At 42.5% G+C, this 27,619-nt stretch overlaps 1 protein-coding gene across 3 annotated transcripts in view; it reads right to left on the bottom strand.

The window, feature by feature from the left end:
* Positions 1–4,953, bottom strand: part of lrp4 (low density lipoprotein receptor-related protein 4) — a 161,737-nt gene extending 156,784 nt beyond the window's left edge. For all 3 annotated transcript variants that reach the window (XM_050046201.1, XM_050046209.1, XM_050046218.1), the window contains exon 1: positions 4,592–4,953. In XM_050046201.1, the coding sequence (XP_049902158.1) occupies positions 4,592–4,652 (61 nt within the window). In that variant the 5' untranslated portion in view covers positions 4,653–4,953. The remainder of the gene's footprint in view (positions 1–4,591) is intronic.
* Between the last annotated feature and the right edge of the window lie 22,666 nt (positions 4,954–27,619).

Raw genomic sequence — 27,619 nt, 5'->3', positions numbered from 1 at the left:
CATCCTGGATATATCCTTCAAACACAGACTGTAGACCCCTCTGTCTGCTTCTCTCTGGAATCACTGTCTCATTTTTTCCAAAAATATAATAATATTTCTTCAGGGAGTGCAGTTAGTTACAGTGTGGGCTCCATGCTTACTCCGACAGCTTGACAGACCATCACAAAGAGGCGGAGCTTAAGGAAAGGTCAATTGATACAAGCATCCTCGATCTAATCCTTTGTTTCATGAAACACGTTTCCAATATTCTTTACTCATCCCTTGTCATCAATTCATCATCATGACTAGATGGCCACCTACTAGGGATGCACCGAATATATTCGGTAACCGAATATATTCGGCTGAATATTGCAAAAAAAAAACACACATTTGGTATTCGGTGGAATAAGTGAAAAGCAAGGCCAAATAATAGCGGCGTGTTTTGATGACGCAATCAAACAGCGTGCGGTGACGGACGGAGTAAAATCAAAGATACTGGATTAAAATGTCGGCAGTGCGGCGATATTTCAAAGTGTTGGAGAGTGATAGAAGAAAAGCGATTTGCAAAGAATGTAATACTGAACTATCTAGAGTAGTGTTGCAGGGTATACTGGTACCAACGGTAGACCGCGCCACTAAAACACAGTGATTTGTTTTCCACAGAGCTCTACGGTGCGAGCATTTTACTCGCATTTGGGACTAAAAATAGTTTTGTGCGAGCAAAAGAAATCATTCAGGAGCAGCTGTGCGAGTACAGATTTCAACCAGCAGCAGAAACGAAAGGCGAATCCTGCCGGTTGTGGGTTGAACAGGGGTCACAGACACAGACAGGAATGTATTCCTGTCAAATACGGCAGCCATAGTGCCCCGCGGTGCAAGATAACGGCTTACCGGCGATGGAGAAGCCCGGCTCCAGGTCCATTAATGTCCTCTTCTTGGCATCATGACTGCCCAAAAGTACCTGGACAGCCGAGCTGTGGCGGCACACAGGTATGTGACATGTCAGAGGAGAAACGAGCTGTTCACATTTCTCTCTTTGTGGCAGGTAACGGCCCACAAACCTCTCCGCACTTTAGGGACTGTTCTTTACTTGTCAGGGGAGGAGGGTGGCTGGTTGATTTTTATTTCATTTATTTATTTTATTTTGATCCCCCCTAAGGTTCATCACTGATTGATGCTGTTTTTGAAGTATGAATAAGTCAATAAGTAATTTATTCCATTGAAATATCATTGATGTATTATAGAAAAGTGATTTATCTTTTTATAAATGACAAAAGGCACATCTGCCTCATTTTTGCTGTGGTATCGTGATACTACTCAGAACTGTGATATTTTCACTGGTATCGTACCGTGGGTCCCAATTTTGGTACCGTGACAACACTAATCTGGAGGGGGTTCATCTGCAAAAACTAATAAAAAAACTAAACAACGGCATTCTGTATTTGGCGAAGCGTTTAATATTATTCGGCTTCGGCCACAAATTTTCATTTCGGTGCATCCCTACCACCTACACATACTCATTAAAAGGTGACATCTGCTTTGCTATTTCTCCCTGAAAATTAGTGTTTCATATCAAGAGTGTGCTCATATTTTTACACTAACAAAGGCGCTCTTCATTGCTGGCGAGGTGACCCATCTCTGCTACAAAACACTGCTGCAAACTCATTCAGGCCTTTTATCAAGTAAAAATGCCAAATATTCACCACTTTCAGCATCTCAAATGTGAGGTGGTGCTGCTTTTGTCTGGTTCAGAGCATTTTAAATTAAATACCTTTGGCTTTTGGAATTTTAGTTGGACAACACAAGCAATTTAAAAATGTAACCTTGAGTTCTGGTGAAGTGCAGAGGACATTTTTTAATGATGTAAATATTTGCCGCCCACCTCTTTTCCTTGTGTTCTACTGTCATCATCCCCTTTCTTTTCTTCTTCTTTGTTCGGCTGCAGAAGCTAAAACCAACCAACCCCACTCGAGAAGGGAGCTTTTTGGACAGTTGCCCAGCTGTCCGCTTCGTACAGAGGCACTGTCTTAGTTTAGTGCTGCTCGGAAGGATCATCATGCAAGTTGAATATTTCATCCCATCCCCACTGGGGACGGGATGAAATGAGCAGTGGGACCTAATGTGATCTAATGAGCAGTGATGCCTTCAGTGGAACAACATCAGAGGGTCTGAGTCGACCTGTGAGTCCAATCAATAGTTGATTGGTAAATGAGGAGGGTTCAGTGGGGATCGCGGGAGTGGGTGAGGGGTCTTTGTGTCCCAGACGACATCATTAAACCGTACAACACACTCTCCAGCACGCCATTAAACCAACTCAGTCCATTACTGGAAGAGGCCACTAGACTAAGCTGAGAAAGGCATCTTGACCTCACACACATGTCGGAGACTCTCTCTCTCTCACACACACATACACACGCACACACAACAGGCAGAGTAATAAATCGTAGCCCTGGGTCATCTACTGTCAGCTGAGACCGGCGGCTGGTCTTTATAATGCCACTCACAATACACAGCTTAGAAAATTATAGCCTTTAGCACTTTGTTCATCTTTCCATGAACCCATAATGTATATCTTATAACATAATAGTCAGGAAAATAAACAGCTGATGTGTCAGGACGAGAGTGATTTATCACTTTGCCAACATTTGTGGTCGATGTGATAAACGTTTTAATCCTTGACCCACTGGAATTTCATTTTTGCTTTGAACGTTTTATTTAGTCAATTATTTGTTCACAGATATATGTATCCATGTTGGTTTTTATAATGGCTCCTGGAGTTTCCCAACCACTGGATAGCTGTGGTATGAGATCCTGTCTTCAAGAGCCACCAGCCCTAAAATAATGTCATTAGGGCGAGCCTGACTGTCACTGACTGTGTCACATGAGGGTTTAAATGCTTCTACAGAGGATTTTCCACCCTGACAAAATAAAAGACTCACAGGGTAAAATGATACGTTCAGAATTCCTGGCATGATAATGGTCAAATTTAAAGATCTTGAATAGAAACATTTATTTCATTTCATTTATCAGCCATCTGCTTGAGCTGTATGTTCTGTGCCATGATGGAAAATGCCAACAGCAGCAGCTCACGCTCGTGCACAGCAGACGACGATGTGTTCAAGACACGATACAGGCCCGGCAGACTTAATTGCTTTATGACAGAACAAGTCCATTATCAAACGAGCTCGGCCCCCCGCCCCAGATAAAGAGTGGAGGCGGGGGAAAACGTTGATAACTACATCTGAGAGGATGAAAGACCCAACTATAAATAGGATGTGGATCATCCAGGGGGGGCTTTTGTTTTCAATTGGATATTGAATCTTATCTGGCTGACATTTTGGAGACAGTCTCCTGGTGACATTTAGAAGTTGTCACAATTACAGCAACCTGCTTTTGAGGTCCAACCAGCCAATTACAGATATCACACTAGCCGTCCTGTCGGGTAAATCTTTCCGTGTCATGTCAGAGGGCACAGCACCTGTGTGTGTGTGTGTGTGACTGTGTGACTGTGTGTGTGCTTAGTTTGCTGTGTGTGTGTCTCTGTGTGTGTTTAGAAATAGCTTACGTAGGGTCCTCGCATTCCAGCGGCTGTTCTAACATGTTGTAAATACAAGGTGTTAGAGAAAACATAGGAAGGGGGTGGTGGAAATCACTCAGACCTATTACAAGTGCTGCTGGGGGGCGTGGGGGGACAGGATGTAGGTTATCATAGATAAACAACCCAGTTCACCTGCAATCACAGTCCGGAGCAATGTGCTTTACAACTACAAAAATAAAGGCTGCATCCACCGTCGTTCCTATCATGTCCCAAGGACACAGTCAGTGGATCATTTGCATAACAGAGACAAGTAAAAAGTGCATTTTTAAGGAACTGTGCAGAACTTTGTGCCAGCTTATAACCCATGCAGGAGCACAAAATAAATCACAGTGTCTCTCGTACATTCTCAGCTTCTAGGCATCTGCAACAAGCCACAACTTAAAACAAAATTCTGACTGATTCAACATTTAGGGTCTTCTGCATGGAGGTGGAGATCTGACAGGACAGCAGGCACATGCATACACCCCTCATATTGTAATACACACAACCTAACCTGCAAAAAACAGCTGCAAAACCTTCCAAAAACCTTAAAAAACCACAGTTCAACGCACTAAAATAATCTAATACCAATATACTTAAGGTGTAGCTGGCATGCAGGATAAGTGAGGCACAGACTGCAATAAAAAAGATTCAAGACTACAAAACATAAGTGTCAAAATTATAAAATTAAAAGCAGAATTCTTGTCAAGTTTAATCAAACCTGAGAGCTGCACACAAGCATGTTGTCAAACAAGACTTAAAGAAAGAAAGAATGAACACAGACACATTTTCCACTACAGTTTCCATTTCAGCCACCTAATTTGCGCTCTCTAATAAAGGGGGAAAGTTGGCTGCTGAGCTCCTCCGTCTGAATGTGCGAGTCAGCCCAATGCACAGAGCTGATAAGGACACAGAAATACTACTAACAAACAAACAGCGGCGGTGCACACAAACACCTCTCCACCTCTTCCACAAACACGCTCACATGCAGCTTCAACTCCACTTTGCTGCGTTTCCAAACGGACATTTTCTTACCTGGACTCCGGCTGAGCAGCAAAGTTACCAGGGAGCCCCACAGCACCGCGGCCAGCTGCATCTTGTACCCCGCTTTTCTCTCACGTCTCCGGGCTTCCCTTTCCCTTTTTTCCCCCTCACTCCTTCCTCCTCCTCTTCTTCTTCTTCTTCTTCTTCTCACAGTTAAATATCAACGGGCTTCTGTTGCAAGTCAGACGCTCCCGGCTCTCGCGCTAACCTCATACCATGACTGAGTTCTTTGCCTCTTTTCTCTCACCGACCTCCTCCGCCTCCTCCTCTTGTGTGTGATAACGCGACAAAACCGGGATTAAAAAGTTAACTCTGAGGGGAACAGGCTGCCTGTGGTCTCCAACATGTTGTGCTCCAGTTCCTGACGCTGTAGCTACCAAAAGGAGCTGTGGGTTGTACCAAACGCAAGCAGAGGGGGGGCGAGCTGTGTCCACCGCCGTGTATTTAATCTAACTTGTGCGTAATTGCGCGCCAGTAACAAATCTTTAACACTTTACGCATTATAAATCACAAAACAAACACTAAACATCCCAAATGTGTTGTTTCTGAAGTTGTATTTTCCTCACCGCTCTCCCAACTTCCCTTTCCCACAAGAAGTCGTCGCGTCCAAAATCTCTGCTCTCTCGTTGTGTCATTTCTTAAATTACAATGTCTTTTTTAAAGAGGCTGGTGGTCAGCAAATCAAAGGATAAATTCAGACAGCATCTGGAGGCATGAGTAAATTGTTTGTGCTTCCCCCCACAGCACGGAAAATTTTATTTTGCCCCTCTCATTCTGCTTTTCTTTCTTACACAATGTGGGTTTTAAGAAGAAGAAAAAGAAGAAGAAGAAGGAGAAGAAGAAGAAGAAGAAGAAGAAGAAGAGGGGGGAAAAACTTCTCTGTTGTCACTTAAGTCAATGGAGGCAAATGACAGAGCAGTGGTTTCCACAGTGGGCTGTAATGACCATGAGATGAGGTCATTACACAGCCATTATTCAGTACCACAGATTTACAAAAAGTTACTGGAGGGATATTATGGTTCATATTAAAATGTAATTAAGTCTAAAAGGGTCACATGTTTTTTTTACCCCACCATTACAAGACATTCAGGGATGATAAAGCCGAGTTACACCACAAGTTTATGCATACAGCTCAGTCCAAAAAGTTACTTTAAGGTTATTATTCACTTTGACACACACTATAGAATTATGATAGAGATTCAGACAGACATAAAACAATTTGTAAGAACAATGAAGTCACTGAAAAGTTGCTAGTTAATACTGGAGACAAGCTCCAATTGGAGCATTATGTCGACACCAGGGGTCTCATTTATAAATGTTGCGTATGCACAAAACGAAAAGTTGTGATCTATAAAAACAGACTTGACGGGAGAAACTTTGACCCAAGGTTACAAACATTTTGGAGACAGGAAACTGGTGACGCAGCCTGATTGGAGAAATTGTCAAACATATTTTGGCGTGTGCCATTTTTGGCTTTTGGTGTACATTTTTAGAATGGATTCTACGCACTGTTTTATAGATGAGACCCAGGAGCTTAAAGGGACAGTTCACCCCAGGATCAAAAATACATATTATTCGTCTCAGCTGTAGTGCTGTATATCAGTCTCGGTTGTTTTGATGTGAGTTGCCAAGTGTTGGAGATATCAGCCGTAGAGATGTCTGCCTTCTCTCCAGTATAATGGAACAAGATGGTGCTCGGCTTGTGGTGCTCAAAACGCTAGAAAAAAAACATCTGAAAAACTCAACAGCAAAGTCTTTTCCCAGAAATCATGACATGGTTACTCAAGCTAATTGTTGTGAGTTGTTTCATGTAGAGACTCTTTTCAAAACTGTTTTGTTGCAGAAGGAAGCGTGCGTTCTCTGCTAGATCCCGAGCACCACCGAGCCAATGTTAGCTATGTTACAGCTCAGATGAGAGGGACGCCATTAATGTTCATATTTAGTGCTGTTACAAGCATGAGCATCTCATCCATGAGTGAATGCACTCTTTTTTCTGCGTGGTGGCACAGTTGACAGGTGTAGTGCATTCATTCATTCATTTTCCGTAATCCTGTTAGGAGGTGAGAGGCGGGGTACACCCTGGACAGGTCGCTGAAACACATAGACCATTCACGCTCACATTCACACCTACGACCAATGTGGAGTCATCTGTTAACCTAAACTGCATGTCTTTGGACTGTGGGAGGAAGCTGGAGTACCTGGAGAAAACCCAACCCAAACTCCTGAGGCGACAATGCTAACCACTGCACCACCGTGGCACCCACAGGTGTAGTTTTGTAGAAAGAAAATAGTTCCTGGATGAAGCTGCTCACAACACAGTTGGGATTATCTTGAGTATCCGAGTCAGGATTTCTCATTGCTGTTGAGTTTTCCAAATGTATTTTTTTACGCACCACAATCCAAATGCCATCGACTTCCATTATATTCAAGAGAAGGCAGACATCTGTGCGGCTGATATCTCCAATAACTGGCAACTCACCCCCAAACGATCTAGATTATTAAACAGCATTGGTAAGAGTAAAATGTGTATTTTAGCTTTTCTGGTGAACTGTCCCTTTAAAATTAAGAATTAAATCATATAAAGCCACCACAGTCTCACTGTTAGGGATCAGAGACGTATCATACATACAGTATATCATAGCCAAGTGTAAAGCACCACAACAGATAGACGTACAATGTACTTTGAGTATTGAGTAAGCATGAACTAAGTACTATAGCCTACATCATAACTTCCCACAAGAATGCTAGTATGAGGGTGTGTGAGACTAAACAAGTACATTAAGTCCCATAAAGTCAAACTCCAAGGCCTTCCAAGGGTCATCAAAGCATTTTTTGGCCAGTTTCATATAGCCAGTAGTCGATAATAAAGCCATAAATAATAAACAATAAACTTGAACAACATGCATACACCAGCAACATAATATACAGTGTGGTGCAACTACTGAGTCATATCCAGAGAAAAAAAATCTTAGCAAATGTAATAATCTGTCTTAAAAATATTTATTTCAGGTGTAAAATCATGTTAAAGTTTAAGAATTCTTGATACAAACAGTAGTACATGTTCACAGTGCTGGTAAAAGAAAATAATCTCTTCTCTCTTGAGAGTATTTTAGTGCGAACAGAAAAGAAATATCACAGTAAATCTGACGTTTTCAACCCTAATTCGATCCACCTTTGTATGTGGCCCCAAATTTGATGCATGACAGATCTGTGGCAGCGCTGACTCAGCAGTCATAGTGAGATTTGTGTGACTTTTGTGTCAGTTCAACCTGACATTCATTATGTTACTGCACTTGTGCCTGAGTGTGGAGAGTGTTGGCAGAGGGAAATAACTGTGACGGCGGTGTGCGGGTGCACAGAGACCGTGAGCTGTTTTGGAGGGAAGCTTCAGGGTGGGTGCAACAGTGAATGTGGCTTTAAAGTCAATGCGAAGTCCAGAGTCTTAACGCTACGTCTTGGAGCGCTTACAGTGAGTCTCCAACCGAACACAAGACTCTTATGGGCCCCTGTGAGTGTGCAGGTCAGCTCAGGAGCATGACATCACGGTTGGCCACAGTTGAAAACAAAACATGCTCAGCTGTGATTTCACAGATCACAGCTGAGCCTGCAAAGTGAATGTTACTGTGGTATAATGATTATCCATAATGATGTGTTGTTGTCTGTGCTGCTAATTGGCAACTATTGATGGTAATAATGAGTTTGTCATGGTCTCTCTGGCATTATTACACAGCAGCTTGTAGATTTTAATTATGATATAATTTTAAGCGTACCATCTAATTTTCTATCCTTATAAAATGAGTGAATAACTAGCATGGCTGCTCCACAGTCTACACATTTATATCTCTCCTCTTTCTCTGAAAGGAGCCTTTAGACCCTACTTTCTAATTATGAGCCCGCCTCAGTTTGGATGTGAGCTCCATCGTCTCTAAACAGGACATCATCATTCAGCACACGGCTCCCCTCCATGCTCCTGCGGAGCATCCATCAGAGTATTACATTTCATCCCACTAAAAGTGGTCTGCACTGTCACTTATTCATGATTTGATACAGAGCGTTTTAATAAACAATGCTTTGGACAAAGAACTGTAGTGGTCTCATAAAAAAATCATGAAGATCTTGAACAATTTTCAGATTTATTATCCATGTTTTTTTTCATTATACCATTTCATTATATCCCTGCACGTAGGATCCCATAAGAAGAATAATGAGTACGAAACACAAATACTATTAAGAACAGTACAGTACCACATTATTTACTCATTTTTAAGTGCCTCAGACACCATCTAAGACCCTGTGTTCCTGTTAGAGTATCTTATGGATGCTTTTTAAACAGGAAATATGAGTGGAAAATACCTTAAAGTTACAATACTGAGTAGGATTTAGGGAACTATATTGGCAAATATTAATAAAATATTAACGACCATGTTTTCTTTAGTGTATAATCATCTAAAAGTAAGTAAGGGTGCTTTCAGACCTAGAGATCACTTGCTTTGGTGCGAATCAGGGTCTTATTTTACTACAAAGAAATACAAAGACAAAATGCCTTGTGTGAGAAAGCTGTTCTTGATTGGTCAGAATTTCCATGCGGGAAAAATCCAGGAAGTAAAGCAAACGTTGAAGAAGAGTACACTTGCAAGATAAATGTGACACTTTCTAATGTCACAATGGAGGGACAACTACGCAGGTTGATTTTAGCGCTGCTCATCGTGGACTATATTGCTGTCATTGTTCATTTTAGTCAAACCATACAGTTTGAAAACGAGGCGCGGCTCCAACTAGAAAACAATGTTTTGATGCATTGGATGTGCTGAATGTGCATATTAAGGCAGTACAGGAGGAGGTGCACATTAATAATCCTCCAGGACTGTAACATGCTCATGTTTAACCCAAACAATGTGTCATGTGACTGCAGTTGGTTCACATCCAGGTCGGAACACGTTCTCACCACAATCCAACCGCACCAGAGTTCGTTTGTAACCGGACTGAGACCACCTCTTCAGGAAGGTCTCAGTCTGGTTGTTTTGATGCACACCTGAGTGTGATTGCTGTGTTCACACCTGCCCAAACAAACCGCACTTAGGGGGCAAATGATCTTGAGTTTGACTGAACCAAACCTAACAGGGCAGGTGTGAAAGTACCCTAAGAGTCACTGTGTTTTGTTACCTTCAAATGAGCTGCTTAAATAGACATAAGGAGCAGGTCCTCTTCTATGGAGTCCGCCATGTTGTTCTACAGTAGCCCAGGATGAACAAATGAAACACTGACTCTAAATAGGGCCATTTGCATTTTTGCATCAGCCACTGTAGCTCTCCCACACACTTGGCACACGGGGGACGTTTCACATGGTGGTGATCTCACCACTAGATGTCACTAAATCCCACACGCTAGACCTTTAAATCTTGGCTGATTTGGCAACTTCATTTATTGATGGTAAAAACCAGTGTGCTTTAATAATACAGGACCCATATTTAACTTCTAAATCAAACATGTAACAACCAATGAGGGCTGCAAACACACCTTGAGCAGCTACTGTACCTTGCATCCTGTATCTGTTAACGACACTGCCAAACAAATCATCACATTACATTACATTAGGAAAGAAGACAGTCAACAGTGTTATGCAACAGACACTTACAGTACATGAAACTACGATTAAAGAAAAGAATGCAGACAGAAATATAATGTAATAAAAAGAAATAGTGAAAATCTCGAAAACCTAAAGGCCTGGGTATACTTCAAACAAAGCATCCAAACTCCACAGACATTACTCTATTTAGAAATATTATACAGGCGCCATAACAGTAACAGAGACCATTAAGATGCAACACTAAATATCCATACCCTCCTGTGAGGATATTAAGTTTGATATATACTGTATAAATATATAACTTGACTATACTTATCAAAGCCAACAGATCCGAAGTGTGAGGCCCAAGGAAAATGTGGGGAATGAAAATAAAGACAGGATGAGTTTTACATATTTCCCCTCTGTGAGATACACCACCGGTTTGCGGTGACTGAGCGATGGGCTGATCCAGGATCAGGCCCTGGACGGGCTGAAGTTCGGGCGGCCAGCCTGGCTGCAGTGTGAGCGGATAGCAGCTGTGGTCCTTTTCAGCTCCCATCTTGTCTCTGGGTGAGGAGATGGAGACATTTAATTATAACCTGTGATTAATGTGTCCACAGCGGGCCAGGAGTCTGTCTGCACAGCACCGTGGGCTTTCGCTCAGGTCCCAGACTCGTCTCACACACACATAAACATACACTGAGAATAGCATAGTGTGCTCTAGTACAAATTGTTTCAACAATCTTACTGAAGAAACTTATCACTTAAAGTGTCAAAAAGTCACACCACTGCTACTCTGACTTCTGTATCCTCAGTCTCTTTCCAGACACCACCGGTATCTGACACCTTTTGGCCAGGGCAACATATGGCTGTCAAAAAATCTGTGTGTGTGTGTGTGTGTGGGTATGTGTGTGTGTGTGCGTGGTCATAGGTGCTGGGAGAACAGCTGTGGGCTTATCACTTTAGCTTCCTCTGATAAATAAGGAAGCGCGCTGGGAGATGAGGAGGTCGCCATAGATAGAGGATCAGGCAGGTGTTGGAGGTTTATTTTTATTTTTTATGTGTAGTACATGTTTCCGTACGTGTGTGTGCAAAACACAGCCATGACTTTCCATCTCCACCACTTGCTTATGTGAGCATTCTCCTGTTAGATTAACACAGGATGTCATTAATTTCCTGAGCATCTTACTCTGTAACACATACTCTCTTACACATACATAATAAGTACAAGTGAGTGGACATTTATAGCGCTATAGTAACTTGAAACAGGAGTCACATATTTGCATGACATAGACACTCAGTTATGCCAAAGGAAACCTGTCAGCTTTTTGGGAGCATGCTGAGGATTTTGCATGGTTCAACCCATCAACTACAAATATTTTTTAACTTTACATTGTTGCCAATCAAGTAGGTTTTGGGTTCAAACCCACTAGCTAGCAAGCTGGGGTCCTTCTGTGTGAAGTTCACATGCTCTCGCTGTGTTTGCATGGGATTTCTTAGTCCAGTGACATGCAGGTTAAGGCCCAGACACATCAAACAGACTACAGCTGATGGCCAACCAGCATATAGGTCTATACCTGCATGAGAGGAAATAAGTCTCCACATAAGCAGACGACGGTGGTCTGTATTCCTCATTCAAAAACAGAAACCGGAAAACCAGAAGACCGGTTGACTGTCCTGATGCTAGTTAGCCAGTTAGCACATTAACAACATAATCAACTGTTGAAAGAACAAAGCATATGTGAACAATGACACAAACCATCAAGAAACGTTTCTGCTAAAGAGCTCATGGCTGAAAAAAACAATTTACCTTATGTAACAAGTTTGTTTTGATCTTACTCCCTCTGGACTTTAGCTTTTTGTTTACTTTCCTCACTTCCGTTTCTCTACTCCTGCACTGAGCTGACCTGCCAATCAGAGTGATTTTATTCATCAACGGGCTCCACCGTCGCCGACACAGATTCAACATGCTGCATCAGCCCCAAAAAAAGCAGATAGGGGCCGACAAGGGGCCAACTAAGGCAACAGACGCTCACTGAAAGCACAACATTGTCTGAGAGCCAATCTTCGGTTTGGTGTGTCAGGGCCTTTAGGCTTAGTGCTGACTCTATGTTGCATAGGTGTGAATGCTATCATGTCTCTGTGTGTCAGCCTTGTGAATTCCCAAACCATTCTCATTCAAAGGTCACAAATACCAACACTTTGTCATGCCCTCTTGGCATCTGATAGCAACGAACAGGGCATGCTTTTGTGTCTCTCTAGCCCCTTTTACACTGCCAGATTTTCCACGAATGTTGGGCCGATTTGCCGGCAAGCTGCGAGCGTTTAGACACACAGAGCCGGATTGCGAGTTGATCCGAGGTGCCCAATTTTCAAATGGGCCGTAGTCTCTTGGGTGAAAGTCCAGTTTTGTTTGACCCATCCACTTTCTCTTCCTCCCACCCTGTGCAGACTTTCTTGGTCTATATAGTACTTCAAATAATCTCAGCGTCAAGCATTACCACTGGAGTTAGTTGACAGCCTGGTGTATCTCATAAAGACACTACAGGGTGCTTTTGGCATTATCACACGCCGAGGGGTGTGATGAAATGTCGGTGTTTGATGACCTGTGAATGAGAACAAGCTGGATTCCCTGGCGATGCGTCCAGGGTACACCCTGTCTTTTGCTCAATATCAGCTGCCAAGTTGTCAGACTGATTTCCTTCATTCCAGACAGCCATTTGTTTCCATTCATTTCATTGTGAAAATCAAATCAAATCCTGAGACTGGGATAAATTACTGGGAACAATTGATGTATTTACTATCATCATTTGTAATAACCCAATTGTTAAAAAACACTCACAACACAAATCTCAATGTTGGTGCCTTCAAGGACACTCTAACATCCACGACACTTGCATTCTCAAGCCACTACATGTTGTCAGGAATCTAAACCTACAAAATAAGTAATTAGTGAAAACCAGGAAAAAGATCTTCATTTTGCCTGTTGCATTAAAAAGAATACAATTCAGCAGCCAATTCTCGACACTAATGAGATATTCATTAATCAGATCAATAAAGAGACTATTTAAAATAGACCCTTGTTATGTGCAGTTATAGCTGGTGTTTGATGGTATTTTATTGAATCTAAATCCAGTTAAACCAGCTTTTCAAATTCAAATCTAAATCCTCACAAAGTCCTTTTTGAAATCTACAGTATTTGCTCAATGAGTCTAAAGCCTTTTCATGTGTAGAGGTTGGAAATTTTCAACTTTGGTGTTTCCTTAGTGGCAGCATCAAAAAGACAATGTGCCAGACAGCAATTAGAGAGAAGACCAGAGATACTAACTCATATTTTCATTATATTAATAACTAAACCTTTAATTAGCAATTGATAATATAATTGAGGATTATTAATTAATTATTTTTTTCATTTTAATTAATACATGACAAGTGATCGTGTTTAATGTGAAAGGAGTCGCTCACAGTGATTAACTCAGAGGGAATTATCACCATCTCTGCAGCGCTAACGAGGTTTTTGGCTTCCCAGGCTCATTTGGTTTGACGGCACAGTTACGATATGCTTCAGTCTCAGCACTCTCTGCTGTTTTAGTCACAGCAAGCAGAAAGTTTCAACAAACAAGCTCTGATACACCCACAGTACCAACCAGACAGTTGGTGGAGACCAAAATGGAGCTAAAAGGAAAGAAAATAATTGACTCGTATTCATTAGTTGAAGAGAAACTCAACTCTGAATGAATGCTATTGTTGCTCTGTCTGCTGGATGTTTAAATAGTCTATTGCTAACATGTCAGCCATGAGAGTTTGAAAGGTGATGATATGGCGTGCAGTATATGGCGTTCTGTCTGTCAGCTTGTTGTGGAATTCTTCTGCCCCCAAAGGGCCCAAAATATGACTGCAACTTTAATTCATGTTTTTTTGCTAATTGGCTAAATTGACCAAGCTAAACCACCAGAATGGTTTTTGGATATTATAATGCTGATGGCAGATTTTCACTATTTCCTGTCTCCTTTTCTCTGTTTCTCCTGGCCATGATGTAACCAGAGACACCCTTATTAAATTTAGCAGGGGAACCCGACCACACCACAGTACACATGGCCAGCGCTGGCTGCTGTGCCACAGTCATACCCACTGCTCATACACACACACACACACACACACACACACACACACACACGCTCACAGAGTGCGTCCTGCTGTGGTGTGGTTCAGAGCCCAGCAGCCTGTTCTGTGGCCCGTCTAACTACAGGGCTTTTCTGTGTGAGGTTTATTTTCGTGGATGCTCCGCTCTCTCCATGTTCTCCTCGCACAATGGGCTCGTTTACATGTGGCCAAAATCAAACACACACGCTGACATGGACGCAGGCTTTCGCCTCGCTTCGTTGTTGGCCTTTCGATGCATGGAGACTCGGGTTTTGACCACAGGCTTGTCCTCGGTCGCAATGAGAAGGGCCTTTATTCTCATAAGCTGGTGTTATTTTAGATCCAATCCTAACTTGTCCTTTTTGTGTCTTAAAGGAGAATGCTGGTGTTATTTAGAGCTTACAGTCCACTTACTTTTGTTTAATGTATCATATAGTCAGATTTTGTGATGTATGTGCATATTTCTTTTGATCTTCACTTTTCCATGTCAAACCTCCAGTGTTTTGGACTGAACAGCTGTACTGGTCAACAACAAAGACGCCCTAAATAGGAACTCGTGTATGTAATGATTTGGGTTTTTTTTTCATTCTATGGCTCTCCCTCATTCCAAAATGGGCAGATGCCAGTGGAATACATCCACTTCCAAATTCAGCAAAGTTTAATTAAAGTTTTTGCATTTATTTTAACTTTATGCAAAAGCTTTATTTAAATTTACTTAACCTCCACAAGCCAAGCTCCTGATTGTGGTGGTTACATTGCAATGAACTGATTTCAATCTGCAGTTTCAAGCCCTAAGGGAGGGATTCAGGTGGATGGCTGGGTGATTTGGATGACATGGTAGACCCAATCGGCCCCATCCAGTCCTGAGAAATAAAGCACTTGCAACTGCAGTTCCTCTAATGGCCTCTTGAGGCTGTGTGGTATAAAAACAGTTTTGGTTTCTATTGCTAATTTCCTCGCTTATGACAACTGTACGGGGGTGAATTTTTATGTAACTCACTCATTTAATTTTATCAAGGATTATAGAGTGTGCCAGTAAACCCGGAACTCCGTTAGCGCTTTTACCACTTCCGGTTCTCTGGTCTAAAAGTCAGTATGTTTTTTGAATGGGATTTTGGTAAAATGTCGGGGGACATTAAACATCATCACCCCCGAACAGGCGAGAGTGCTGGCAGTCCACCATTACAGCTTCTTATTTAGCTTAAACAGTCCGATTTCCCCATTATACAATGTTTTTAAAATAAAGCGGCCAAAATCAGTTGAAAGCTTAGTGGCGGTGACGTCAAGAGTCATGCAACCGTGGAGTAGTCATGTAGTCCGTTAAAGCCTAACGTTAGCTTTTTACTTCTGGCGATCGCATTTAAGCTTCAAATGTGGTATGAAAGGTGTTCATATGTTAAGATTATCTCGCTGAACAAAACCTGTAAATATCATAAACTTGTGTTAGCCACAGAGCTTATTTTCTGACATAATCCAAAACGCAATGCAAAAATCACATTCACTTTCTCTTCCAGGAACCAGCGCGATGCTAAACTTCTCGGTTTTGACGTCAGCCCTGGCACACTCTATTGTGACACATAATTAAGGGTGTGGCCACTTGAGTGACAGGCTGTCTGTGATTAGTGTCCTTGGGCAACGCGGTCTCACTCGTCAGACACCAACGAAAAAAGCCGTCCTTTCACATCGGCATGATGCGCAGCTGGCTGTTATAGTTTAACAGTGCCCTGTGGCGTCAGGGGGAAATGCTCCGAGACATATGAGATGATCTGGTAATTATAATGGTTTCAGTGGCTACTTCCATATTTTTTATACAGTCTATAGGCAGACCCCAATGATGTCCTCTCCCTTGCAACAGTCAGTGTCGGTTTCTTTTAACAACTGAGCTGATCTTTAACAAATCTTACTCAAGTACTTTTAGTTGTCCACACTCCAAACAGTCGTATGGGTAATTTTTGGCAGCACCGGCAAATGATTTTGTTGTTTAGATATAAGGATTTGCTGGGTTGCTGTCATGTTAAACAAGAAAGAAGAGCAATACATGGCCTGCTCTGATGTCTGATATCTCCAGCTCTCATGTGGGCAAACACAAGCATACAAGCAAGTTAAACCTGGATTACTGATAATAACTCAGACGAAGCATCACTTTCACCTGTTAAAACATTCAGTCTCTCTTACTGGAGCTCGGTGGGCTTTTTACAGGTATTAGCATCTTTCAATGTGAGTGATCCCCCACCAACATCTGCAGCAGGCGCAAAAAAGATTTAGACACAAATGTACATAATCAGCACCTACACAAGCAAACACACACTTGTTCCTGCAGGTGTACATGATTTGAATGAATCTGTGCACTCACACACAGGTAAACACACACACACACACATACGCACACACGCATTCCTCCCCAGCACAAAGTACACACACTGCAAAACCCACCTATACAGACTCATGCACCTGGCCTGTTGGCATCAGGTCTTAAAACCTCATTAGAAAGCCATCAGTTCTTCCATGACTCACAGTGCCGGGGGCGCCGCTGCTACCAAAGAGGCCCCAGCTCTGAGGATCCATACCCAGAGGGAGCGTACCAAGGCCTCGGTTGAGGGGAGGTGAAGCCGGGGCAGCTCTGGAGGCTCTCGATGGGGTAGGGCCAGGCTTTCTGTTAAAGCCGCTGAAATGGAAACAGAGGCCAAGAGCTTTGATACGGCTTTGTAGGCAGAATTATCTCCGAGGGCGAGATTAAGATTTTAAAGTAGGATAAATTGCTGCTAATCATCCTGCGCCTTCACAAAGTGTGATACTGCACGCATACATGAATCTCATGCACACACACAGCGCCGTATCTGAAATGATGAATCCTCAGTGGTCCTGTGGGGAAACTGGATACCAATCAGAAATTAAGTCCAGATGCACCAGAAGGGGGTTTATAATTTGTGTGATATGTGATCTCAATACAAGCATTTGAAGTACACAGTGAGCATCGTAAAACGTCTAACTGGACTAAACTTGCTGAAAAGTAAAAGTGGGACATGGATAAATGTTTAAGCATCTTCACGAACTGAGAGAGAAGAACAGAGATTAAGATTCAACCAGTAAAAAGAACACAGGCAAATATGTTCAAGAAGTTATATATATTTAGTTATATATTTAATGGGTTGAAGCTTTTGAAGTGTTTGCAAGCAGTATATAGGTCAATCAGCGTATTCACTGCTTGTTATAGGCTGTGTTTGACACATCACACAGACTACTGAGACACTGGTGACTTCTGGCTCTTTATATAGTGACATTTAACAATGGGAGAAGATTTAAAGACGGAATTTCCCTCCAACTGTTGTATTGAAACAACTTTTATTTTGCATTAGCTCTGTTCACATCATAAAGAGTCGTCTCTGCTACAACAGTGTTTTTTTTTTATAACCGCTTGTGGTTTGGGGCAATAAGATAATAAGGCATTGTATTTGCTATTGGAAAGGGTATTTGGTTAATGTAGAGCAGCTTGTTTGTTCACTGCTGGCTGGACGGCCTGTGGAGGGCTGCAGTACAAATCCAACTCTGGCTGAATGCGTCACAGCCCCAACCACAAGGAATGGGACCAAATATTGACATCCAGCTCTGAAAGCCAGAGCTGCTATAAAGCTCACATGTTTACCGCGGGAGCGCTGGTGATAAAGGCCTCGTTCAGACTGCCAGCCCAAATCTGTTTTTTGGCATATCCAGATTGTATCTAGATTAATTTTAGAAAGTCTGGGCAGCAAAAACATATGAAATGCGATTTTTGCAAATTGGATCCAAACCACATTTGGAGGTGCTTTAAAATCAGATTTCTACTGATGCGCCTCAGTCCGGACGCACTGGTCTTTTGTGCCACTCGCAGTGTGAAACACAACAATGACGTCAAATCCAGAGTGAGGAAATGCTGAGCAGAATCCATACTCTACAAGCAGAACGCTATGGAGAACAACAAGGATAAAAAAGTGCGATGGAGAAGCTCTGCACTGTGTCGTGACCTCCATTGCTCATACTTTGTTGGAAAGCTGCGTCACCAGCATGGCTACGTAGTTACTGATGCCTACGTTGTTACCACAACAACTCATGTCGATAGGGCGGTGATGTCTGGGCACACAAATCTGATCGGATCACTTGCAAATAACAGTGCAGAGAGTCTATCCTACAGATTTGTTTTGCGAAACAGATCTGTTTTGCCTGCAGTCTGAACGTAGCCTCAGTGTCCCTGCATCCGCTGGACTCCACCCAGGGGAGCCGCTCGTTCTGCCTACCCAGCATGGTCAACTACATGTCAGCCTCGGGTCATGCCCTCATCACTGCAGCAGTACATCAAACCTGTCAACGGTCCACTTCACAACAAGGATGTTGACTTGCCAAAGCCAATACTGTTACAGTTTGTGTGGATCCATGAAGAATCCCCCTTAACACCAGATATTTGTCTTCAAGCTGCCATGTTGGATATATTCCAGTCATTTTGTGATGTTGTAATTTCTGTTTTCACATCCATATTTCCCCCTCTCTTGTTCAATTCACATGCATTTTATCACTTCAATTATTGATTCATAAACATTTTCATCACTTCATTGTTTTTTTTCAATTATTTATTACTTTCTTTAAATGATAAATGTCAAATTTGTGTTGTAAATAGTGAATAATGAATGTGAGATAGGGAAAATGATGAAACATGGCTCTGTTGTCATCGCACAACTGTTTCAATCTAATCACTTGATAATTTATCACTCTGTTTTTTCATTTCACATCCATGTTTACTGCTCTTGTTTTCAACTCAGATGCATTTTCATCACCTCCATCTTCATCAGTTAATTTAGTTACTTCCAACCCTCATATGTCTCAACTTAGTTAGTGATTTCCTACATTTTCCAGAACGCTGTTTGGCATTATGAAGAAAAGGCTTTATGGTTTCATTCAGCTGGGTGTTATAGTATGGACTGTGACACATGTAAGAAGGATTTTCGAAGGTCTTTGGCCTTTTTTACACAGAAATCATACCACTGAGCCTCTAAGAGGTCCCTTCTTTACACGACAGCATCATGCCGCTCCTGTTTCTGATTTGAGATAGCATGCTGGCATCCTGAAAGCAAAAGAGGCAAGACAGGCGTGACGTATAACACAGCACTGTCAGCCTCTAGTGTGACCTATGACATAGATGTCGGCAGTGCTTTATAAAAAATAACAATGGCATGACATGACAATAGTAGTCATTTACCGTCCCTGTTATATGGCGGCTGATCTCGTCTTCTGCTCAGTAGTTAAGGAGCTCGCGGACGTCATTGCTTTCCCTGTTTGTAGACATTTTCAGCTGCTGAGCTTCTTTGAGTTAGCTGCTAACTGCTATTAGCTGCTTTTAAAATCTCCTGGACGAGGGGTGCACACATAATTCGTCATCAAAATGTCGCATCAGTACCGTCCATGGTCCTGTGCTGTCAGCTGTCCCTTTTACACAGACGCTGATTCGGCGCTGGTACTACCTCCACTGCCGACTTAAAGGCGACAACTCTTTGATATTTATTTTGAACATATATATGGCGAGACATGCCATGATCATACATTTTACACAGATCCCAGAGGCAGATTCCTGCTTTTAACAGGCAGTGTTAAAGGGTTTTTTGAATATTCTGAAGATCTGAAAGGGATTTGCAAGGTACTAAGGAACACGTACATAGATGACACAATATACATTCCTGCCAATGGTTTCACTCTGTTCCAACGATCTACAGGTGGCGGTAATGAAACAAGAAACACCACGCGGGGGAGAAGAAGATGGCTACCAAGTAAACATGGATGTAAACAATGAAAAAAAATCTGCTTTGCAAATGTTTCAAGAGGAAGGAAATGCACTCAGCATGTTTCTTAGACTTCAAGGATACACACAGTGTGTTTTGATGAGTAACACTTGATGTAAACATAACTTTTGTTTGTTTACAAGAAAAACCCACGGGGCCTCTTTAAGTCTTCATGCTCTTGTCCTCGGGTGGCACTGCTGTCATTGTTTGGTGAGGAGAGGGGCTGAAAAGATGGACTGTTTAGACTGGTTACTCTGCTTGATCTCTGCTGTGTTGACCTGCCTTCTGTCTAACTGACTGTAATGTATTCAGTGTGGCTGATGACACAGTCCCGGTTGTTATACTGACACATCTTCCTGTTTCAATAAAAGAAGGGCTGCACATGTACGTATAAAATATTTGATCGAGGGTCGACCAATCATTGCTACATTAAGACCCATTTCATTAACTAACCATTTTATATGCAGGCATCTGACAACAGAAACAGAAAAATATTTCAGTGATAGGTATTATGTAAATGGTTATACTGATGTACAAAATAAACAGCCGGGTGTTTTTGTTTAGAAATACTTAAAAAAATGCAGCCTTTTTGTACCACATGGGGTAACATACTGTGTTGGCCAGTCAAACACATGATAGCTCACATTTATGGACATAACTTCGTAAGGTGAATAATGCATTTCCACTGTATTCATGGAAAATGTAATGAAGGTGGATAAAATGTTTGTTACTATATTAACTCTGTAGAGTCGTAAAATTCTTGTAGTTTTATGAACTGTACTGCAGCATCTGATAAACCTTTAATCTCATGGGTTTGTTTCTCAAACCGGACATCAAATTCCTGGGTCTTATTTTATCTTCTCAACTGCCACAACACCAACATCATTCCCACATCAACATACTGTTCTTATTTCCAGGCCATCAAATACTGCAGTTTTTTTTACACCCCTCAACATGTTATATTGACGCCAAAGGCACCCTTTAGCGTCTGTATGAGGCCACAGATGTATAGCAATAACAAGATACCAGACCCCAATAAGGAGCCTATGGAGTATGATATATGGATGGGCGGTGTCAGTTAATAATGTAACCGGACGGCATCTGTTTGATAGGCCGAGGACGCCATCAGTTTGAAACGCTGCCAGAAACAATGCAATATAAGGAGCTGAAAAGTCCCTCAAGGGCAGGCGGAAAGGCCTGTGGATGGGTCAAACAAACCCTTGACTTTCACCCGAGAGCCCGGCATATATTTCCTGTATGAATGTAGAGCCAAAATATCATGTTATTTTCTAACCTTAACATGTGCTTTTGTAGCACATGGAATAAAAACAAAAATATGTCATGTTACGCTATGTAACATACGTACTTATCTTAACCTGAAACGTGGCCTTTTTTTTCTAAACCTAATTAAGTAGTTTTGTTGCCTACTTAACTGCGACTGTTTCACAATATTAACCATGTGTTACAATGTGTTTCAGCTGTGCGTCATAGATATGCTAAAGGGTGTTACGTGGAGCTCGGACATCCAGAGGGAGCTCGGAGTAGAGCCACTGCTCCTTTGTGTCGAAAGGGGTCAGTTGAGGTGGTTCAGGCATCTGATCAGGATGCCTCCTGGGCGCCTCCCGCTGGAGGGGTTTCGAGCACGTCCCACTGGAAGGAGGCCCTGGGGCAGACCCAGGACACACTGGAGGGATTACATATCTCATCTGGCCTGGGAACGCCTTGGGGTCCCCCAGGAGGAGCTGGAAAGCGTTGCTGGGGAGAGGGATGTCTGGGGTGCTTTGCTTGGCCTGCTGCCCCTGTGACTCAGCCCTGAATGTGTGGATGAAAATGGATGGATGGATGGATGGATGGATGGATGGATGGATGGATGGATGGATGCTATGTGGGTCAGTGTGAGACGCAGAGGGGTGTCACAATCTTTTGGTGTTTGATGAACTAAAATTGAGAACAGGTTAAAGTATGACAGTGTAACTTTTGGTCTGAATTTAACTTTAATGTCTAAACTGTGGTTTAAATAAAATCATACCATGCAACAGTGTCTCAAAAACCTTCATCCATGCTACAGTGTCAGACCTTCATATTTATATGTACTCACTCTGTAGAACGGCCTGCAACAACTCTCAGGGGGAAAAACACCCACTTAGTGTGGATGAAAGCCCAAAACAGAGACAGAAAAAGACAGGTTTCAAATGTATCGACAGTAATGTGGACATGGCTTGTTTGTCACTGCTGGTAAAAGTGGAGTCAAGGTCACTGAACCCACGCAGATTTTCTTTGCATTTAAAAATCAATGCTGTTTGTGCAGAGATGTACCCTAGTGTATATGTGTGTGTGTGTGTGTGTGTGTGTGTCCTTCAAATCACATGCTGATTGATGTGCACTTGATTCAAACCCTCTTTCCTTCTGTTTGAAATTCTCTGCCATCGTTGATAACAAGCTCCGGCAGAATCGCCCCTTTCACATTTCGACAAAATGATAGGTCAGAAGCTTAACAGGGTACAATTACGTGACAATTTCCCTCATCCACATGTTCCATCACAAACACAAAGCTGGCCGTGCGCTGTAAATGCCCAGGAGTTCTCTATAAATACGCGTCTTTTCTATCGGCCCTTTGTGCTACTCAGAATGGAACTTGTAATTGTGTGCCGCTTCTTTTGGAGGCAACAGCACTTTCCCTGCAACAGCTGGAGAGTGACGATGCACACACAAAGATCCCACACACACACACACATACAGTGTACGCCAGTATGTATGCATGTATGTGTGCAGGCATGCATGTGTACACAGAGAATCCTAATTTTCTGCTTACAAAAGCTCTGGATCCTCTGGGGCTTATAAAGGCTTGTGGGGTTTTTGTCTGGCTTCTTCAGAATGTCTTCAACCCGCTTGGATTTTCTTTTAACCTTCAAAATAACAGATTGCGGTGTATGCAGGCTTCCATGCGAGCCTCTTTTCTTTAGGCGATATGGGCAGAAGGTGGGGCCTGCAGCTGTGTCAATAGGCTACCAAGCAATCCTAAAGCAGCCACAAAACCCTGAAAACTGCCTTTTATGTTGGCCTTCTGGCTAAAAGACGGGCCTGTTTACACTTTGCTCTTTGTAAAAAGCCTTACACCTGTGTTTGGGGGAGGGAGGGGGGACGTGTGCAGCTTGGTGTGAAGGTGTGTGCATGTACCTGTTGAGTGATGAGCAGCACCTGTTGTGTAAATGGACCCTGTGAACTCTGACAAGTCTTATCTTTGGCACAATTAGTAAACTGTTAGTAATGATGGAGGGAGAGAAGAAGAGAAGAAAACTTCACTGATATATTCCATTTGATGTTTGTCTCATTGTCACATCTTGATTTATTTCAGAATGCTACATCCACAGCTTTTTCACCACTGCATGATATTCCACATTATATTCAATAACATTTGCACCGTTAAGTTTATCTTTTTGCTCACCCAAATTACAAGACAGTTGATTTTTCTCACTGCACCCAACAGATGTTTTTGGTTTGTATTTTTTTTTTTTAAGATTTTGAGAACATTTTCATGTCATAAAATTACTTACAAATTCCTTGTACTCGTATAAAAATTCTTCTTACCAGTGTCCCAAGGGCCCGTTTCACCAAAAGAGTCACATGCAAACTGGAATTTGCAGCATGAGCTCACTTCCTCGCTCATTTTGAGATGTTTCACAGGGAAACACAAAAGCCCGAAAAAGTAAAAAGAGCAATCAACAGTTATGTTATTGAGGTTTTAACTAGAACTGCTTTCAGTTTGATGCCATTTAATGTTATTTATAAAGCTCAATATCACAAATCACAATTTGCCTCAGAGGCTTTACAGCATCCCTCTGTCCTTGGACCCTCACAGCAGATAAGGAAAAACTCCCCAGAAAAACCCTTGAATGGGGAAAAATGGTAGAAACTTCAGGCAGAGCAGGCTGAGGAGGGATCCCTCTTCCAGGATGAACAGACATGCAACACATGTGGGTACAGAACAGATCGACATAATAGATGTACAGTGATCCATATGATAAAATGATACATAAAGAGAGGGCATAATGGCAAGGTATTCCTGCTTTGAACAGGCAGTGTAAAAGGGGATTTAGTTACTTGTATTCCGTTATTCCGTATTCCGTTTTGTAGTGCATTTATTTTGAAAGAGACTGTATGTAAATGGTAAACTTCCTGTGAAAATAGAAGTGTATTTTGAAAGAGGACAATGCATGGAACAGGCAGAACTTGACACAGTATCCCAGAATGTCAACACGCACTCAGGGTACCTTTCACACCGTATCTGGACCAACATTTGGTCACATATTGACCAAACATTGACATGTGACGAGGTCGGAGTGAGAATGTGTTGCAACATTTGTTTTCTGATTGGGTCTTATCAGTCCCAACCTGTCCTTCCATGATCATGCCTCTATCACATTACCCTTTTCCGGAAGAGAACAAACATTAGCCTTGACCAGCTATGTTTTCAGCTGCCTTGACACCAGGGGCGATTGCTCTGAGACAACAAGGGAGGCTTGAATTTACATTGAAATAAGAATTTACACTGCATTAAATGTGCGCTAGGATGTGTTTACCATCATGACTATGATGTTCAAATGTCAGCTGTTTATCACCAGTTTTCAAACGCGACCTCCCTGTCATACATTCTTGTGTCAGCACGGTGGACGCGGAGCCTCCAAGCATTCCTATGAGACAGCGCTGAGCAGGTTTGTTTCATGCAGTAAAGTGCTATGGACTAGTCAAGTCTAAGGATGTCAACAGCTCAGATGACAGGCTAGCCCTAACCTGAGAGTGTGTCACTGAAGGAAACAAATGGAGGAAAGAATGGCACGAGAGAATAATACAGGTAGGCCAGCTTACCAGGTCCACAGGCTAGGTGCATTCAGAGGCTGGTCAGTCAGTCCAGGCACCACCAGCTCTGGCAGCGGCTCCCGGTGAGTGGCGAGCTCCGTCCTGGCTCTTCCCAATAGTTAAGTTTTTTTTTTTTTTTTTTCGGGCATTTTTAGCCTTTAATGGATAGGCAGACAAGCATGAAAGGGGGAGACAGAGAGGGAGTGACATGCAGCAAAGGGTCACAGGCTGGAGTTGAACCCGGGCCACTGCGGCAACAGCCTTGTACATGGGGCGCCTGCTCTAGCACTAAGCCACCGGCGCCCCCCAATAGTTCAGTTTTATGTAGTTAAAATGGATCCGAAAACAAACATAAACTGGTTTGGCTCTCAGTCTGTGGCTTGGCTGGGTGTGTGTGTGGCTGTCATCCTCTTCAGCGGCACTTTCAAATCGGGGCAACTCCTCATGACATGGCAGCCAATATTTTCCTCTGCCGCACTCACACACCTGAATCTTGTCACCTCATTAACTAACTCCAGAGGGTGCGTGCGCACCTCAATGATGTGACGTAAACAAACACACAGCTCAACCATACCTTTATTTCTCAGTGGAAACCAGTCCAAAATGTAAATGAAAGACAAGGAAAAGGAAAAGAAAAGAGGAACTATAATCCCCCTATCACTCCTAACAAAAGTGAGATGGTCATTGGATAAATGCGTCAAAATGGTCACTTCCATGGAGGCTCAGCTTCCCTGGGACCTAATGAAGCGGTAGGCGGGAGAGGACGCTCGGTGTCTGCATGATGGTTGGAGGAATTGTCTAAAAGGCTGAACCCCTTTGTGATTGACAGCGCTTCGCATTTTGAGCTCAGTCCCATGCGGATACTTGTGAGTGGAGTCTTCTGACAGAGTGCCATCTGGAGTTCCTTATTTCCATAAGCCATATAGCTCATTTTCACCGTATATACACAGTTCAGGTGTTTAAACCCATCTGAAAATCTCTGAGGTGTGTGTTGCTGTGGTTCTATGGCATGAGTGTGGTTGAAAAATGGCTTCAATTAAATGTTCCTTTTATAAGTTACTGCCTCGCTACAATATGACAAATTTTATGATGTAAACTTAAAGTGAGCTTCTTCTGTTTGAAAGACCAGCAGCCACCGCTGCTTGACACCCTCTTACTCGTCTTCCTTTAAGTCAATGCAAAGAAATCACCAGTGTCTTGTTCAGACGACAAAGATTTCTCTAAAAACGGAAACGTCTGTCCTTTGCGTTTTAAAAAACTTCTGCGTTTATATGACAACGTTATTGAAACGATCCCCGCTCACACGGAGCCGCAAAATCTACTGGAAACGCTGTAGTATGCACGCCAGGCCCAATGGGTGGCAGTGTAAATTTGCAAAGCAACACCACGGCATGACGCCATGTGCCTGCACTGAAGCGCCTTCCTCTACAACGCGGTGATTACAAACCAAAACAAAGAAGACACAATGGCGAAAGCATGCACAGATAACTTTATCTGGATGGATGACGAGTTGGAGTTGCTACAGTAACAGATCTACACTTCACTTCAAATCAACAGGGTGAGCAGCACAAACACAGCTCGGCATTGTTGTTGTGACGGTTGGCATGCCTAGTGACTGGAACCGTAATGCTCATGTGCGAAAAGTCTCCGTTTTCAGAGGAACTGCATATTGCAAGTTTACATGACAACAGAGACGCTGCCGTTTTCCAAATGTTGCACTCTGGAACCCGTTTTCAAAACGCTGTGTTTTCAGGCACCCAAGACGCCGATGTTGTTTAAACGATTGGCCAAAACGCAACTAAAGTTTACTGTTTTCAGTTGAAATCATTGTCGTATAAACGGGGCCTTACTTTTCACAGTTGCTGTTCTTCCTCTGCAACTAAGCAACCAGCTGCGAAGTAGACAATCTGCCTCCTGTTAACACCAGCACATGCATGTCCAGTGGTTCCCAGCTGGTGGGTCGTGGGTCCATTCTGAATGGACTTCAGCTAACTTGCAAAAGTGTCAAGTTTGTAAAAAACACACTTTATTTGGAAGTACAATGAATTTTCGGCACAGACCTTTTATTTTGGAAACCTCCGTTTTAAAAGGCTGTAAAATGGCAGTGAAAAATTGAAGCAACTTTTAAAGATACAATAAATATTTTTTGTTCATGCTTGCAGGTTTAACTGCAGGGACTTTATTATACTGATTGTCTATATTAAAGTATATGATCTCTTCAACCGAGACATCATTAAAATTCACCTTTTTTTAAACACCATTGAACAGTTGATAAAACATTTTGCTGCCCTTTGAACTCGACTGCTCTCTCATACTTTTGTTTTATTTTTGAGAAAGCTAGTAGAAGCACTATTATTATCGTCCTTAGCTTGGCTTTAACTGAGCATTCCAAGACTACAGAATACTGTAATGCAGACATATCGAGGGTTAAGGCCTGAAGACATAATAACCTGAAGTTTACGCTGACAGTACTCGTTAAATACCAAGAGAAACAACTAAATAGCAAAAGCAAATAAGTGACCTGGCACCAGCCCCAGCCATTGTGTTGGCACAGCCCAAATCCAGCTGGCCCAGCCACTGGCCACAGAATTCATTTCATGCTTCATCTCTTGGCCTAAAGAGCCGAGACTGAAAAGGCCGCAGTGATAA

This window comes from Epinephelus moara, chromosome 1, assembly GCF_006386435.1.
Source record: "Epinephelus moara isolate mb chromosome 1, YSFRI_EMoa_1.0, whole genome shotgun sequence".
Lineage (NCBI taxonomy): Eukaryota > Metazoa > Chordata > Actinopteri > Perciformes > Serranidae > Epinephelus > Epinephelus moara.
This window is presented reverse-complemented; position numbering and strand designations above follow the sequence as displayed.